Genomic DNA, 16,986 nt, shown 5'->3' with positions numbered 1-16,986 from the left:
CTACTTGGCCGGACAGTGGACAGACAGTACAATGGGGAGCGCTGAGGATTCTCACCCGGTACAAAATTTAAGACAACAGACCTGAGGGTGCCCAGTTGGACGCGAACCTCGGCTCAGGGCGTCGTCTGGGAGGAAGAATATTTGAAAGAATTAATCTACCTCATCGAGTGGCTCGATAGCGATGAGCGCTGAATGAGGGAAATCATCGACCACGCCGGCAGGGTCGGTATCGGGGTTCGTCCGCTATAACACACCCATATATACATAATATCACGCATATTTCTCGTCGGAGTAGGTAGAGACCACGTGATTCCACTTACTACGATCTAATACTGTTATTTAATTAATTATGTCATCACTCAAAGGTTGCTTGGAAGAAATTTCTACTTTTGCAATAAGGCTGCCCTTTGTATTTTTTTATTTGTATTGTGTGTAGTTCATACGTTCGTCCGTCAGTGCAATTTATTGCATATTGAAACAAGCATAATACTTTAGTATTATGTATTCTATTTTATTCCGTCTTCTTGGACATACAGACTGAAAAAACATGTTGACATTTAAGTTTGTATGTAAAAGTACTGACCTGCGCCGGACTCTTGACGTAGTACTCCGTATCGTTGATAATGAGCCGGAAGTCGTGCTCGAGCAGCGCCTCCACCGTGTCGCTTGCGGCGATGCGCACGCGCTCGTCGGCTGCCATCGCCGCCGCGCGCTCCACGCCGCGATCCTCCGCTTTCAACTGCCGACAATAGGTGGCGTTAGTTGTGTGTGTCGTGAGTCGTGATTTTAGCTCTTATGTTTGCGAGGACTAAGTACACACGTCTGGTATCCACAAAAAGGGGAGAGTGATGAAAACAACCTACTAGACATATTAAAAGGCCTCGCGTCTGTTTCAGAGAAGTGAAACAAAAAGAAGAGTAAAGTGAGAAGTGGACTGTTCTCTACATTCTATGGGAACGAAATCTCACGTTAAATAAAAGGAAAAATAACATAGTTGGTTCCTCTTTACTCGTTAGTTAAATTAATGGAAGTCTCTTATAGTGTCCCGCCTTTTATTTAAATTGTTACTCTAAATTTTGGAGTACAGTTCTCTATACCACTATTAGTTTAGAGTTTTAAATCGTAAAACGTCATTTTCGTCTATTCTGATATAAGACTAGAATTGAAAGTCTGCCTACTTCAAGACCTTAAAAAATTTATACTTAATTAACATCGTGTCCCATTTTTTGTTTAATGTGTTCCCTGATTACCTTACCGGTTCCAACTGAAAATCAGCGCCATAGTCTAGGCTATGGCATTATGCTGAGGTGGAACCGTTTCGGCATATATTAATAATAGTATTATTTAATAATTATATATAATAATTATATTTTTAAATATGTGAAAATATTAGTATACCGAACACATATTTTTTATAATAACTATCCACACTAAACCCCTATCAGGTTTTCATAGCTTCATACCATAATCTACTGGACTCCAAGGACTTTACCATTGGAAAGTCACGTGTGATGGACTTGCTAAGTATTATGGTAACTTAGATGTTCACAGTATTAACGTAATCCTGAATACCTTTTACAAATCCGCTCTACGTGTTAGGATTACCATCCAAAGATTGTCGGGTACTTTAACCGTTCATTGAGTAGATTCATAAAATATGAAATTAATTTAAAATTCTTCAGCTCGGTGAAGTGTGGGTATTTATTTTCTTCAGCTCGGTGAAGTGTGGGTATTATGTACCTGTGACTAGTCCAATCATCTTATTAGTTTTAACATTATTTGGATGTAAATAATTTGCATTGGGAAACTACTCTTGGAAAACTGGGGAAATACTCTTGGACATTGGTTCAAAAGTACTTTTTTCTTTGAAAATATTTTCCCGATATTCTTTGCTAGCGTCAACAATCCAATTTTCACAATTCAACTCCGAAACCAAGCGAAGAGTGGCACAGTGGATGCAGTATATCGGAAACGGATAAATCCACAACTCCAAACGTTTTGGTTGGAAATGTTTACGTCAAAAACCTGCCGCGCCGCAGTGGACCCGGGCAAATATTGGGAAAATACGAAAATACACGTCTGGACTGCACTCCTTTATACAAAAAGAGAAGTTGTTCTAAACTGTTCTGTATTTCTTGGTGACGTAAACAATAAATCTGACCGACATATAACGACCCCTTAAACAACTTCAGCGCTTCGTTGTCATTTTTCAACGTCTACAGTTGTTTCAGCTCACTTAATCTTATCATTGTCAAGCACCCTCAAGCATCACTTGTTTATTAAGAGCCTTAATTGCTTTACCTTGTTCCAGTCAAGTAGTAACTACAGTGTGACGAAAATCCACCATCTTAGTAACATTTTTTCGAATGCATATTACCTGCTCAAGCAGCACAACATGTGACCCGCGAATGCCCCTAAAGCCAAAAGGGAAGATTTATAAGACGGTCATAATACCTATTTTTTGGATAACAAAGGAGACGGATGAAAGAAGAGCACATGTGGCAGAGATGCGAATGTTGAGATGGATGTGTGGGGTGACTAGAATGGACAAGATTAGGAATTAATATATAAGAGGAAGTCTGAAAGTAGCGCCGGTTACTGATAAATTGAGGAGCAACAGGCTATGGCATACTAGGGGCATGTAATGAGGGATGAAAGGCGTATAACGAGGAAAGTTATGAGTATAAATCTGGATGGATATAGGGGTAGGGGACGATGCAAGAAAATTTGGATGAATTGTGTAAAAAAGGATATGTGTGTGGAAGGTTTGAGTGCCGAGACTGACAGAAAGGAATGGAAGAATACATGTTCTGCCAACCACACGTAGAGTGGGATAAGGACAGGAGGATAATGATTACCTGTTCAAGCAGGTCTCCGACGGTCTGCGAGACTGGTCGCAGCGTGAACCGGCATTTCTCGCGACGCGACGGCAGCGGTATCGTGATCACTGGTAGACCACGCCGGTAAGTCACCGTCACTTCTGTAACAAGAGACATTATTGGTTCAGGGTAAGACTGGCTGGAAAGGTATTGCGTGGGACCTAAGCTTCGAAGAGTCTTGTACTTCACGTTTTGATACCACCAATGTTATTCCCAATACCGGACTTGCACCAATGAGTTATCAATTTATGGTAAATGCAGTTCACTAACACAATTGGCTCGGCCATTATAGACGGCGATACGGCTTACCACCTACCACGTTGGTATAGCAGAAAGCTCGGTGAGGTGTGGGTACTTAGAGTAAATAGGCATTTGATAGTTAAGCGTGTACCACCTCAGACTACATCATCACTTGAATAGAAAAGCATTTATTTCAGGTATAGTGTTTAAAGTACGGAAGATTCCCTAATCACGTTTAGATCGTAATAATTTTCATATGATTTCACAGAAGCTGCTTTTGCTTTGACTGTAAACCAGTCATGTTCCCGTAATAACTAAACTGGTTTACACAGGTCAAGGTCACCTCTTTATAAAACAGTCACGACTCACCCTTTGAATAGTATCTAAGGTCAAGGTTTAGAAAGGATATTAGATGCTACGACCCGAAGTCATTGTCTGCAGTACCTACTTAATCCTGATAAGAAGTGTGCAGAAAGACCGAAAAGTGTGAAAAGTTTAATCTTATGATCAGGGTCGGAAAATTCTGCTTTGAAAGTATTTTTAAAGTAAATGAGTTCCCCGGATTAGGTTCACAGCTGTTTTTACAAATTATCCTGAAACCTTTTCGGAGTTCATGCGATGTCCGACTTTGAGTGTTTAAACTGTTAAATGGTTTTATATTCGACTTTATTTTATTTCTTTGTTTTTTATTCGCTGCCAGTCGTTTGTAGTTCAGAAATAAACCTTATACCCGTAACAGTAAATCCCACTGGAAAATATTTTAAAGAATCGCCAAAGATCTAGGTCACATCGAGAGATCAGGACTAACAAGACCTGGTTTATTTTCATCAATATTTGGTTGTTTTTATTACAATTTTTTACATACATACATAAACTCACTCTTGTAATCCCTAAAGCAGGTAACCAACGACAACTTGCAGACATAGTTGATGCGAAGACCTAAGATGGATATGATGCACCTTATGGTGACAAGGGATCTTCTGTCGCCCGCAACAATTTTCCATCATGTTAGAAAGAACACAAACAAAATACGTTCTACTATAAACGCACCGATCTCAAACTTACGTAATGGTAAATTTCATCTACACACTTACCAGTAAGTGAGTGAATACACTTGAAGATTCCAAGATTGAATTAGTAGTACCTTGGTCTGTCTGAAGATGGCAGCAATCACATATCGAATGCCAACATGTCCGCATCTGAATGGCCAGCCTTACGTCTAAGTGAGCACGACAGATCTAAACCCGATGATGAGTCGGTGGCACGTACAGTCGCGATGAAAACACTTCATTAAGGCGGTGGAGACGGCGGCGCGCAGTGGCTCCACGAAATTGTTTCATTACGACGTCCGACGCAGCCTGATTGTCGACGCGCTCCACTTATCCACTCGCGTACAGTCGCCGCGACAAGTGTTATGGACAAGTGTATTTATTATTTAAATTGACAGTTTATTTATGTGTTAGTGAATAGTGTTAGGTTTTTGTAAGTAAAGTTGTAGTGTAGGTAGTGTGTAGAATAGTTTTTTAGAAGACAGTAAAGTGGTGTTGAAACTAGTGGCTAGGTTAGTTTTATGAGTGATATTGAACTAAGTATATTTAGAAATATAAATTCTCAAGTACCTGTATATTAAACTTAGTGTATTTGTAAATTGTATATATGAAACTCAGTGACCTGTGCAATATTGACTTAAAGCATTATGTGAAGGTGTCATCATCACCAATATGTAAGTATGACATTTCTGAAGATAACTAAAAGACATGGCTCACCGGGAACAACGGCTTAACGTGCTTTCCGAAGCACGGATCATCTTACTTTTGGACAATCAGGTGATCAGCCTGTAATGTCCTAACCAGACCCTAGTCTGTGATCCCTAGATCACAAAGTGATTTTTGTGATTTGTCCCCACCGGGATTTGATAACTAAGTTACTTTCACAAACAAAAACCTGTATTGGTAGCAACTTAACACATTTCCAAAGAGCTCAGTAACTTGCTGAAACAGATTTAACGCAGAGCTTATGGTTGCCAAACAGGGATTATTTTCAGAATACAGGTGCTTTTCTACCGAGCCCCGATCCTGTAAAACTTATCGGTATTTTTGTGGATCTAAGGTATTTTTTCGTACACCGATTCGATCAAGGGATGAACGAAGCCACGAAAAAAAAATTACCTATCGTTTTGGAGACTTTAGGTATTATTTATACGTTACTCGCAGGTACTCGGTCGATAGAATTTAATTGCGCGTGGCTTTCTAGAAAACCATCAAAATTGCAATAGGTTGAGTTGAGGTTGGTTGGGTTAGTTGAAGTAGAGTAGGTTGTCGGTTGCTGGTTGGTTGGTTGAGTTTTGCATTGCTTTGTTTTTTTTTTAGAAAGAGCATATCTTCCGTGGAGTATCGTTATAAAATCTATTTGAGCATAATATGTACCTATTTGTAGTGTTTTTTAAAGGTTGTTTAAATAATACTGTTTAAGATAGCGACATCATTCACTGTTAGGCCATGCAATTGAGCTAAGTGTAATCAAGATCTGATGTGAACTAATTTCAAGATCGTGTATGAATAATATTAAGGAGCGTTGGCCAAGTTAAAACATAAAAATCGAAGTTCGCCATTTGTAAAATTATTGTAATAAAAAGACACACAAATGACAAGACAAGACATATGAAAAACAGATCACTTTCTTATAAAACCATAGCTAACACTCGGTTAAGACAAAAAAGCACACATTATTATAACATTAGTCAATATTCAGGGAAATATTAATGAATCCTCCCAAAGCAACAAGTTTCAAATAACCTAAACCCATTTTAGATCCTGCGTGACAAATGAGTAGCGTTTAAATGACAAATTATGTTGATATGACACATGTGCATGGTTCTGTGAGGGGGTGTTATTAATGTTGTGTGTAAGGATTATACATGTACCTATGAATACACACACACACACACACACATACAGACACCTGATATTCTCAATAAGCTTACTACATTACTAAGTAAAAAGGTGTGTTGTTAAAAAGCGGAGTCTTCTGTTCTTCTTCAGGCACTGTAAGCTTAAAAGAGGGCTCCAATCACGTAAATGTAAAAATTGATGAAAATATATAATATATATGAATTTACTATTTTAACATTGGGACGTTCTTAGATAAAATGACAGACCGGTACGTATTACGTTTCAATCATTTTTTAATGAGAAAGAGAAGATCTTAAATGTATGAAAAGGGGTCACCCTTTTCAAAAAGCAGTCATGCTTTTCAAGGTCTAACGAATCTCAGAAGCCAAATCAATAGCCCGAATAGAGAAAATGTGTGTTCAGCCAGCGTAGTCGGCTTCAACCTGCCTGTAAAAACAACCGACTCCTCTCGAAGAATTCAAAATACGAAAATCGGAAAAAGAAAAAAGATTCAAAAATAAAGCCACCTAAACTAACTCACGGCCAGTAAACATCACATTTGCTAAATACAAAATTGGGTGCTAATTTCTCACATGACAGAAATATAGCTCATGAATAATTCTATACGAAAAAGAACAGTAGATATCAGACAATTTACCAACAAATAAAAAAGGTATGATAAAATGTTTGAATGTCGTGTAAACAGTGTATGTTCGGGACTGTACGAATGCTTTGATAAACTTTCAAGTAAACTAATCGCTCGGTAAGATACGCGCGTGGTCTGAGTTCTAAACAAACAGCGATTGGTTTAGTATGTCAACTGAAAGTGACGGAATTGTTTCATCTGATAATGCATTTTGTAAAGAATACGCCACAATCTTACTGTAGAATTTCTAAAAAAAAAATGAAAATAAGAATATCAGTTAAGGTTTTATGAGTAAGACGTTTCAATAATACAGATTGCAATGGTAATTTTACTAGAATAATCATACTATAAAAAATATCATTTTTGAAAACTTCGATATAAGTCTGTATGCTTATTAGTAATAAAGAAAAATAGTCTTTACTATAAAAAAAATACGTCCGAGTAGTTCTATGCGGACAGATATTATGACGTGTTAACATCTGCCTACACATTATGTAGAGTTCTAGAATAATTAAAACACATAATAACGGGTTCTTACCGCGTTTAAAGCAGGGATATGAGACTCCCCATACCCCCGTGATCATGGCACTTGCAACAGTGTCGATAAATCGGAAGTCGCATATCCCTGCTTTTAACGCGGTAAGAACCCGTTATTATGTGTTTTAATTATGATAATAACCGCGTAAACTTAAAACAATGAGTTCTAGAATGTTCCCGCTGTAGCCCTTGGTTTGCGCTTGGCTACTAAGTATGCGCGTACGCGTTAGTACGCGCCGCGCGCACATGTGGGCAGACGCCGTAATTGCCCTGTCACTTTCCTAATTACCATCGCTCTGTCCAGCGTTTCTCCGCCATCTTTGATTTACAGATATCACTTTTGCATGCCATGTTACTTTTTTCAATTTACGAGTTTACACCAATGAAGATGCACAGATTCTTTTATCTATTTCGATGTTCTTTCGAAAGCAATGGTAATTTGCATACGTACATATTCAATTAGAAAAAAAAAACTTTGTTATAGGCTACTAGTTCGACTTATTACGAAGTAGATACAAATGTGAAGATGTTATACTAATGAGATACTTAGACAAAAAGTACCGAAGAAGTAGATTTCTAAACCTAGTAAATATTTTTCTACTTCTTCAGGTGCCTCTCCAACTAGCGGAGGTTGCATCAGCTCCGAAAATTTTTCTTTATCTCCCGCGAGGCGGAACAGTTCAATCATTTTACGAAGTTATAAGTCCCCTTTTTCGGTATTTATTATGTTAGAAAGCACTAACCCGCTACTATTATATTTCTACAAAATTGACCTATACCCAAACGTTGCCTGGAAGAAATTGCTGCATGAGCAATAAGGCCGCCTGTTGTGCTTTTCTGTATATGTTGTCCTTATCTATGTATTTTGTGTCCATTGTGGTCAATAAAGTATTTTATTTAACTATCTATCTATCTTAATATCTTTTCAAAGCCCATGTATTACTATGATAGCGTAACATAGTTTTCACTTTATTATATTCAGTCCTTTTGTAGACTTTATTTTGTGTTGGACAAAGGTCCGCATTTTCCATTACTTTAGTAAATGTGGGATGTCCTCTTTGCTTTGTGTCAAATGATGTTCATCCTGGCTAAGAGAAAATTCAAAATAGCCGTGAGTATGTTGTCTTTATACCAGCGATCCTCGAATTGAGTTCCGTAGAAAAGTTATAAGATTTCCGCAAAATGTCTTCCTTTGCATTTTTCTTCTATCGTGTGTGTGTCAGGGTTACTATTGAGCCGCCAAAGGCCCCTGATATAGCTCATGTAACGACTACTTACTTACATCAGCAAGTAGTAACCGGGACCAACGGCTTAACGTGCCTTCCGAAGCACGGATCATCTTACTTTCGGAAAATCAGGTGATCAGTCTGTAATTTTCTAACCAAACTAGGGACCTCAAAGTAATATTTGTGATATTTCCCCACCGGGAATCGAACCAGTGACCTCCGGATCGTGAGCCCAACGCTCAACCACTGGACCACGGAGGTCGTTTTATTATTTTTTATGTAAATATTATTTATTTTTGAAATTTTATTTATATTTATTTAAATTAAAGGTTTTTGATTTGTAAAATAATTATTTCATATGGGGTACCATAAAGTGAAGGGTATTTAGTGGGTGTTCTGTCATCTTACTGGGTAAATATATATTTATCCCGCTACAATATATTTTTTGACATATTTCTTTTCCTATACCTGAAGGTTGTTGGCGAAATGAATGCCAGTAAGGCTGCCTGTTGTACATTGATTTTATGTTTTCCTATTTTCTATTTCTCGTGTTCTTTGTTCTTGATAAAGTATATTTATTTTACCTTTAAAGTTTGGGAACTTCTGACCTTTAACAATAATTATATTTACCAGTGTATACGTACAATACACGCAGTGTTGTAATAACTTTCAATTTGAATTATTAAATTACCCAATCCAGTCAGCCAAATTAAATTGCTTTACAAATGTGAATTAAAAAAATATCAACAATGAATTGCATCGGACAAAATATTCGGTTCGGATTGATTTACATACGCTTGTGATTTAAATTTACCGAATAAATAGACTGTGGGAATGAAAAGGTTTAACAAAAACATGAAAAGTGGCCACGTGTTATCTTCGCACACATCTCTCTAGCATTATCCCGTTTTTCACAGGCTCCGCTTACCTAACCTGAAGATTTGACAAGTCCTGTTTTTTACAGAAGCGACTGCCTGTCTGGCCTTCCAACCCGCGAAGGGAAAACCAGCCCAATACAGGTTAGGTCACATACCTCCGAAAATGCATCTTCATCACGCGGTTCATACATTTGTTTAAACAACGTTTAAACGACGCGGTTTAAACAACAACAAAAACAAACACATTCTTCAAAAGGCAGCATGACACAAAGCCATTGCTTACAAATCACTTACAACGTGAAAAGTAAACATGTTATTCGAAAAAAAAAACGTCATTTCAGTGTAAGGGGCCGTTCAAGTATTACGTAAGCAGATTTCTTACCATTTTTTACCCCCCCGCCCCCCTTGTCATCAAAAATAAGCAAAGCACTTACTCCCTCCCCCTATGCTTACGTAAACATTTTTAGTAATAAATGTTTTTTTATATTGTTATTTTTAAAATAGGAAAATTCATGGAAATATTAGGTTTAACTGATACACATAGAGTAAATGACAAAAAATGTAGAATAATAAAGAACATAACTAACATAAAGAATATTTTCGGAACACATTAACAGTCTTCAGTCCATGAAACCTGAATCCATGATTCTAAGTTATCGATGACATTGGATTGCTGCTCAGTGTTGTGAGTCTGCTCATTTTCATCCGATTTTGGAATGTCTACGTCACTCTCATCGAGCCATTCAACATCTTGGTGCTCTAAATTTTGAATAATGCACATCAGTTCATTAGCACGACGAGCAGCGACTCTCTTTCAAGTTTAGGATGTCCTACTGAATCCCTTAGAGATAGTCTTCTTTTTATTTCAGGATTTTCCTGACAAATATCTTCTAACTTTCTTTTCATACCATCCCTGTGTTTCTTCTGGGCAACTACGTTTTGAATCTTCCTGTTTAAAGTATTTTTTGCTGTTTTTAGTTCCTCGCGCAACTTAATGATCTGTTTATCAACTTCAGCGCAATTTGGCATAGTATCTCTGGCAGAATACAAAGCGTTCAGATTTTTTTCGAGTAGAGTAATTTTATTTTTCAAAGCTTCTTGAGAAGGTTTTGCTCTTTGTTTATCTGCATTATCATTATTTTCGCATTGCTCTTGTGATTCATTGCCGGTTTTAATTTTATCTTCTTTCTGTTTTTCAATGTTAGAAAATGGCTGTATAATTTGTGTTTTTTCTGCAGGTTTACTGGTAGAAGACGTTGCCTAAAAATGAAAAATTTCTAAGAGTTCTGCTGGATATTCTTATTAAGCTACATAAATTCATCGTATTTAATAAAACCAGCGTTTAAATATTATTGAAAGCTTTTCCCCACAGAAACCCTTCACATACAGATATTGAAAACACCGTGTATTTTGTGACCAATTGCCGGAGTCGATCTTAAGAAATAAAATATCAATCATTTACCTTTTTACTTTGAGATAGGCCATCATATTTTTTACTCATAAATCGTTTTAATTGTTACAGAACGTAAAGAGAAACTTTGTTTATATTTACTCACCTTGGAAAAAAAATGAAGCAGATTGGATTTATTTTTAGTCGCCGCTTGCAATTCTTCTTCGATTCTCTTAGATACAATAATATCTAGTTCCTTATCTGTCTTTGCTTGTAATTTATAATTTCGCCAAACTTCGTTAACTAACTTTTGTACATTTTGCACTTTTGTCCCAGTATGAGATTTTTTAAAACTTTCGAACAGTTTTTGGTATAACTTGGATTTGTCTATATGATATGACATTCTAATAAGATATTTAAATTTAAATAATTAAAACGTTAAACTTTGGCTAATTGCATCAACATAAACACAAATGATAACTTTCAATGCTTACAATACGTTTAGAATCCAAACAAAACAATACTGATAGATGCGCACTTGCAGCCGGCCGGCACGAGAGCGAATTATTAGACAAGTGAATAGCGCACGGTAATTTCCCTAATGCGCGGTAATTCCCCTAATCAGTTCTCAAAGCGAGTGCCTACGCATATGTATTATTTGCGGGAATCCCCGAAAGAACTTGAATAACTAACGATGACGTAATCATCATCTAGACCCCCCCACCCCCCATGTCATCCAAAATAAGCAAAACAGAGACCCCCCCACCCCCCCTTGGTGCTTACGTAATACTTGAACGGTCCCTAACTAGTTTCGCATCACTAGCCATAGTAAAAAAAAAAAAACATTTTTCTACATCATTCTGAGTGATGAATTAATTTTCATCGTTCATCGTTCATCTGCAATCGTGATAGCTCTTGCATCATGATAAAAAAAAAGATTAACATCACAAACAGCTGTTTGGCATCGTAGATAATATGCATGAAAATTATGAGATTAAACGAACTTACCTGTAAGTGAAGTTCTATCTCAATTATACGAAGCTCCTTGTTCGAGAGGTTTTTAACAGTGTAGTCTACGTCTTATGCTCCAGCATCGTCACAATTTTCAAAGCTCATATCCAAAGCTAAAAAAAAAAAGTTAGTTTCCCGCTTCCTGAACGCAGCTGTCAACTAATGTCATTATGTTTAAAGCATGTTTCATGGACAACTCCATCACCTGTGGAAGCTTTAGGGCGGGATATTAAAATTGAAGGGAGGGAGTCCTCTCGAACAAGGAGCTTCGTATAATTGAGATAGAACTTCACTTACAGGTAAGTTCGTTTAATCTCATAATTATACTCGCTCCTTGTTCGAGAGGTTTTTAACAGTGTAGATGTTCAAAGTTTAGTTGGGAATGAAACATTTAAATTGAAACGAGTACCAATAATATGATTATTCATTAATGAATAAAGTACATTGTTATCACGAAAGCTAATTAAGCTGCCCATGACTTTAATCCCAATAAAGGCAGTCAGAGGCACAGCCGTCGCCTGATAAACTCAGCGCGGCGTTCCACCAAACGTTTTGATATTATCATGTAAAAAACAATAAGAATAATAACTGTTCGCTAAACAAGTTTCACCAGTTCTCAAGAATGGAATCGATATTATGTATGTTATATATGGTTATACTATACTGTACTAGAATAGATACATAGTTCTAAATAATTAAGTTGAAGTTGAGCAAGAACATTAAATACCTATTTCACATTACTATCAATTTCACAACAAAAGAACTACACAACAACAAATTTCTGAATGAGCTCAACATCAAGATTGGCTATAAGAGCCTCACAGGGACCTCACCATAGAGCACATTTCCGAAGCTCTTGAACAACAACGATAGTTATAGTCGAAAGGACTGTGAGACTTCATCATATAGTATAACACTCATTTTTCATTGGCTACAATAATTATCAAAGTTACACATTATTTGTTTACATACATAAAAGAAGAAGAAATACATAAAGAAGAACGGGTAATGACGAGGGCATCCAGACACAAGATTGATTGTAACATCCTGTGCTAAGTTGGCAATTGTTGTCGACATTGAGTAGTTAAATGAATCCTAAGACAACATGTCAAATTGATTAGAGAAAATACAAATATAAGTGCAAGTAAGAATTTCGATACATTTATTCAAATGACCTTTTTCATTAAAATATTCAGAACCACTGAACTAAACTTTCCTCTTTATTATAAGATATTGTTAAATGAGGCTGAAAGTATAAAGAGGGGAAGTGCATTTACATTATGTACTTGTGTGATAATTATCTTCGTAATAATTAAGATTTTGTTTTTATTAAAATACGTATAGATTACCTGAGCCCACGTTATTGTGTATTACCTAATATCGACCATATGGGCTTGGTAATAATATTTAGTATATTTTTTTATGTGGTAATAATAAAAATAACTTGTTGTGGAATCTTTTCCTATTCCTCTATGCAACCTTTCACCCACCAATCAGATGATAGAAAAACGTACACACAACACATTAACACACGTAACATTGTTTACGCAGCTATCTCTTTAGTGTAATAATTATTGAATTTGTTTTTAGGACAGTAATAGTAACGTCCTATTATTTACTGGAAAAAATAAATAAATGAATAAAACATATTTTACCCTTAGGTATGCAGTTACATATAAGGATAACATTAATTTATTAATTATCGGTCGTGTAGGTATATTATCATCGTTCGTAAAAATCATCCTTTCCTTTAACCTAACTTAACATGATCCTGTTGTTTGCACAGGGATTCACTTCTCGTACCCATCCTGAAGATTTAATATGTCAGGTTATTTAGTGAAGGGACCTGCCTGATTTACGTTACAACACTAACCGAAAAATAGGATAAACATATATTTATCATGAAAATATTATTGTTACTTCTCCACTGCAGTTTGGTTCCGATTGATTAAGGGGAGGGACATTATTGTTGTAATTTTTATATTAATTGTAAACTGTGTTTTGGGCTGATCAGCAACAACATAATAAATCTACAACAACATAATTTAGAGAAAACGCTAATGGTGATGTAAGTTATATGTTAATATTGAACTATTTTTCCTTCCTTTTCACCTATGAGTTAATAATAAAAAGGGCAACTATTCTATCTAACCGAACTAGGTATTAATATTTTACAATTTCGAATGTAATACTTGAAGGAAATTTTCATTGAAGTTATAATATTATCAGGTAGGTACCTCAATTTATACTGAGATTAGTATTGTTATTCCTGATTAACATAGACAGGATTTGAATCCCATGTCTTAATGATAATGCTAAAACTTTTAGTGATAGACATTCGGAATTAATTTTACTAGAATTTTGAAAAATATATTTGCTTGTGCAAATTTTCCCATTATAACTTTATAGGGAATTCTTCCTCCTCATGAGGTACTATTCTTAAACGGCCTGCTGCCTGGGCCACTGTTGATACTAATGGCTGTGAGACTGCTAATACATCTGGTTGTAGCTCTGCTACTACTGCTGGCTGTAGGGCTGCTGGTACTGCTGGTTATAGCACTGCTGATCATGACTGCATATATATAAAAGCAGTGCTTTTATTGCTGGCTGTGGGGCGGCCTGCTGATACTGTTCCTTGTGGGCTTTCTGTTCATGCTGTTGGCTGTGGGGCTGCCTGCTGATACTGTTGTCTCTGTTCCACAGATCCTGTTGCTATCTCGTTTACTCACTCTTCGGGCAATGTTATTCATTATTATTTATGTGCTATTTGAATTTTATGATGTTGGTTGAAAGAATTTAATAGCAGTATTCTCTAACCATGTCTTGTGTACAGTTATCTCCTTTGAAAGTAATCTCTGACATTACATGCTTTGATTTCTAGCACAGTTGAGGTTGATTAATAGAACAGAGGCTTTTAGGTTTTGAATTGTCGGTTATTTCTTCAGAATTTGTACTCTCATTATTTTATAATAATCAATTTGACATAATAGTCTATTGTTTCTCAGCATTAGTCTAATCTTGAGTTTCAACATGGGTAGGTAAGCCCCGACAATTCAATGGTTTATCTTCGATTCCACAAGTGACAAACCAAACATGGAAATAAAAGTATAAAAAAATAGTTGGTCTATGTTCTAGCTATCTACTAGCGTTTAGCAAAAGGCGATACTTGTAGTGGTAGCTTTATGTTATTTGAGTTGATACCATCAAGTCCATTGTCTATCCTCTAAGTGATAGCTCTAGGTATGGAAATGAGAAATAGGTATATAGCGCTTGCCAATGCCGACCATAATCGTGGTAGCTCTTATATTAATAGGGTTCATACCATAAAGTCCATTGTCTTTCCTCTAAGTGATAGCTCTAAGTATGGAAATAAGAAATAGGTATATAGCGCTTGCCAATGCCGACCATAATCGTGGTAGCTCTTATGTTAATATGGTTCATACCATCAAGTCCATTGTCTATCCTCTAAGTGATAGCTCTAAGTATGGAAATGAGAAATAGGTATGTTAGCGCTTGTCAATGGCGACTTTCTTAGTGGTAGCTCTTACATTCATTGTGTTGATACCTTCGAGTCCATTGTCTATCCTCTAAGTGATAGCTCTAGGCATGGAAATGATAAATAGGTATATTAGCGCTTGGCAATGGCGACCTTCCTGGTGGTAGATCTTTTGTTAATTAGGTTGATACCATCAAGTCCATTGTCTATCCTCTAAGTGATAGCTCTAAGTATGGAAATGAAAAATAGGTATGTTAGCGCTTGTCAGTGGCGACCTTCCTAGTGGTAGCTCTTATGTTCATTGCATTGATACCTTCAAGTCTATTGTCTATCCTCTAAGTGATAGCTCTAGGTATGGAAATGACAAATAGGTATATTATCGCTTATCAATGGCGACCTTCCTAATGGTAGCTCTTATGTGCATTGTGCCTTTAAGTCCATTGTCTATCCTCTAAGTGATAGCTCTAGGTATGGAAATGTAAAATAGGTATATTAGCGCTTAGCAATGGCAAACTTCCTAGTGATAGCTTTTATGTACATTAAGTTGGTACCATCAAGTCCACTGTCCATCCGCTAAATGATAGCTCTAGGTATTAAAATAAGGCATAGGTATATTTGCGCTTTGCAACAGTCTTAGTGGTTGATTTTTATGTTAATAGGGTTGATACATCAAGTCCATTGTCTATCCTCTATTGTGATAGCTCTAAAGGGAAACAAATAGTCTGTCTATTCTCTAGTCAGACAGTTCACTACTAGTGCTTAACTAGGTGACTCTCCAAGTGGTGTTCTCTTGTTGGTTAGGTTGGTACCAACAATCATCACCCATACGTTGGAAGCTTGAATTATAATAAGATTAGAGTAATTTGGAAGAAATTGCTTACTATAATAAGGCTATCTTTTGCCTGTACTCTCTTAACACTCTTTCTGTTTTTATTGTTAGGGTATATTATCATCATCTTATATTGTAAGTATCATTCGGAGAAGATAACATTATTAACACCACTTAACAGAGACTGTGAGAAGGGATTATGTACTGTTATAATATATATAATATCATTTTTAAGTATGGTTATCTTGTAGTAAACCAATTATAATCCTCTAAATGTTTTAAGTGTTATCTTGAATAAGTTATGTATCTTGTCTACCAATGGTGTAGATGACCTCTGTGATATTGAGTACTACTGTGTCATAGGTACTTCTTGATGAACAGGGTAAACATGAAGTGCTTCTGTCATCTAATTATCTGAACTTGTCAAATTATTTCCGAGTTAATTATTTACTTTTCTATGCCATTCTGCGGTTATATTTCACTGGTTCTCTTTGTTTTATAATAAAACTGCTCATTTCATTCGCTGATAGTAAGTTTTCAACCGCAACATAAGCCAAGAACACGAATTACAAAAAGAAACAAAAATATTTTTTTTTTGACAGATGAAAATAAAAACGCGGCAATCAGGGACTGAAGACAAGGCTTAGGCCTATTTTGATCGTGATTTTCGAATATTAAATTACTAAAGTCAAGACTGTATAGTCCTCAGATCTTTGCCTGCCTTATATAAGGCGAATTTAAACAACATCAACATCGGAATAAAGTATAACTTTTAAATCACTGTTATAACACGAACACGATACAATTTTATTATTTCTGTTAATAAAACTAGTTACTTTTATTAGTAATAAGTACCAACTTAAGTTACTTCTTCGAATGTTAGGATTATAAAATTATAACCTCAAAAAAAGTAATTTGTTTTCGACAATAAAAGGAATTAAATTGAATTGATCATAATTATAT

General features: G+C 36.1%; 2 protein-coding genes across 3 annotated transcripts in view; both read right to left on the bottom strand.

The window, feature by feature from the left end:
- The window catches only part of LOC126367061 (calcium uniporter protein, mitochondrial), a 187,451-nt gene that overhangs the window by 25,163 nt on the left and 145,302 nt on the right, over positions 1-16,986 (bottom strand). For both annotated transcript variants that reach the window (XM_050010454.1, XM_050010455.1), the window contains 2 exons: positions 2,859-2,980; positions 584-739 (listed from right to left, as the gene is read on the bottom strand). In XM_050010454.1, the coding sequence (XP_049866411.1) occupies positions 584-739; positions 2,859-2,980 (278 nt within the window). The remainder of the gene's footprint in view (positions 1-583; positions 740-2,858; positions 2,981-16,986) is intronic.
- LOC126367090 (uncharacterized) lies at positions 9,844-11,353 on the bottom strand. Its single transcript, XM_050010494.1, has 2 exons — positions 10,854-11,353; positions 9,844-10,557 (listed from the first exon to the last, which is right to left on the bottom strand). Exons 1-2 carry the CDS (start codon positions 11,088-11,090, stop codon positions 10,078-10,080), a joined length of 717 nt encoding a protein of 238 aa, XP_049866451.1. The 5' UTR covers positions 11,091-11,353; the 3' UTR covers positions 9,844-10,077.

This window comes from Pectinophora gossypiella, chromosome 5 (genome assembly GCF_024362695.1).
Source record: "Pectinophora gossypiella chromosome 5, ilPecGoss1.1, whole genome shotgun sequence".
NCBI lineage: Eukaryota > Metazoa > Arthropoda > Insecta > Lepidoptera > Gelechiidae > Pectinophora > Pectinophora gossypiella.
This window is presented reverse-complemented; position numbering and strand designations above follow the sequence as displayed.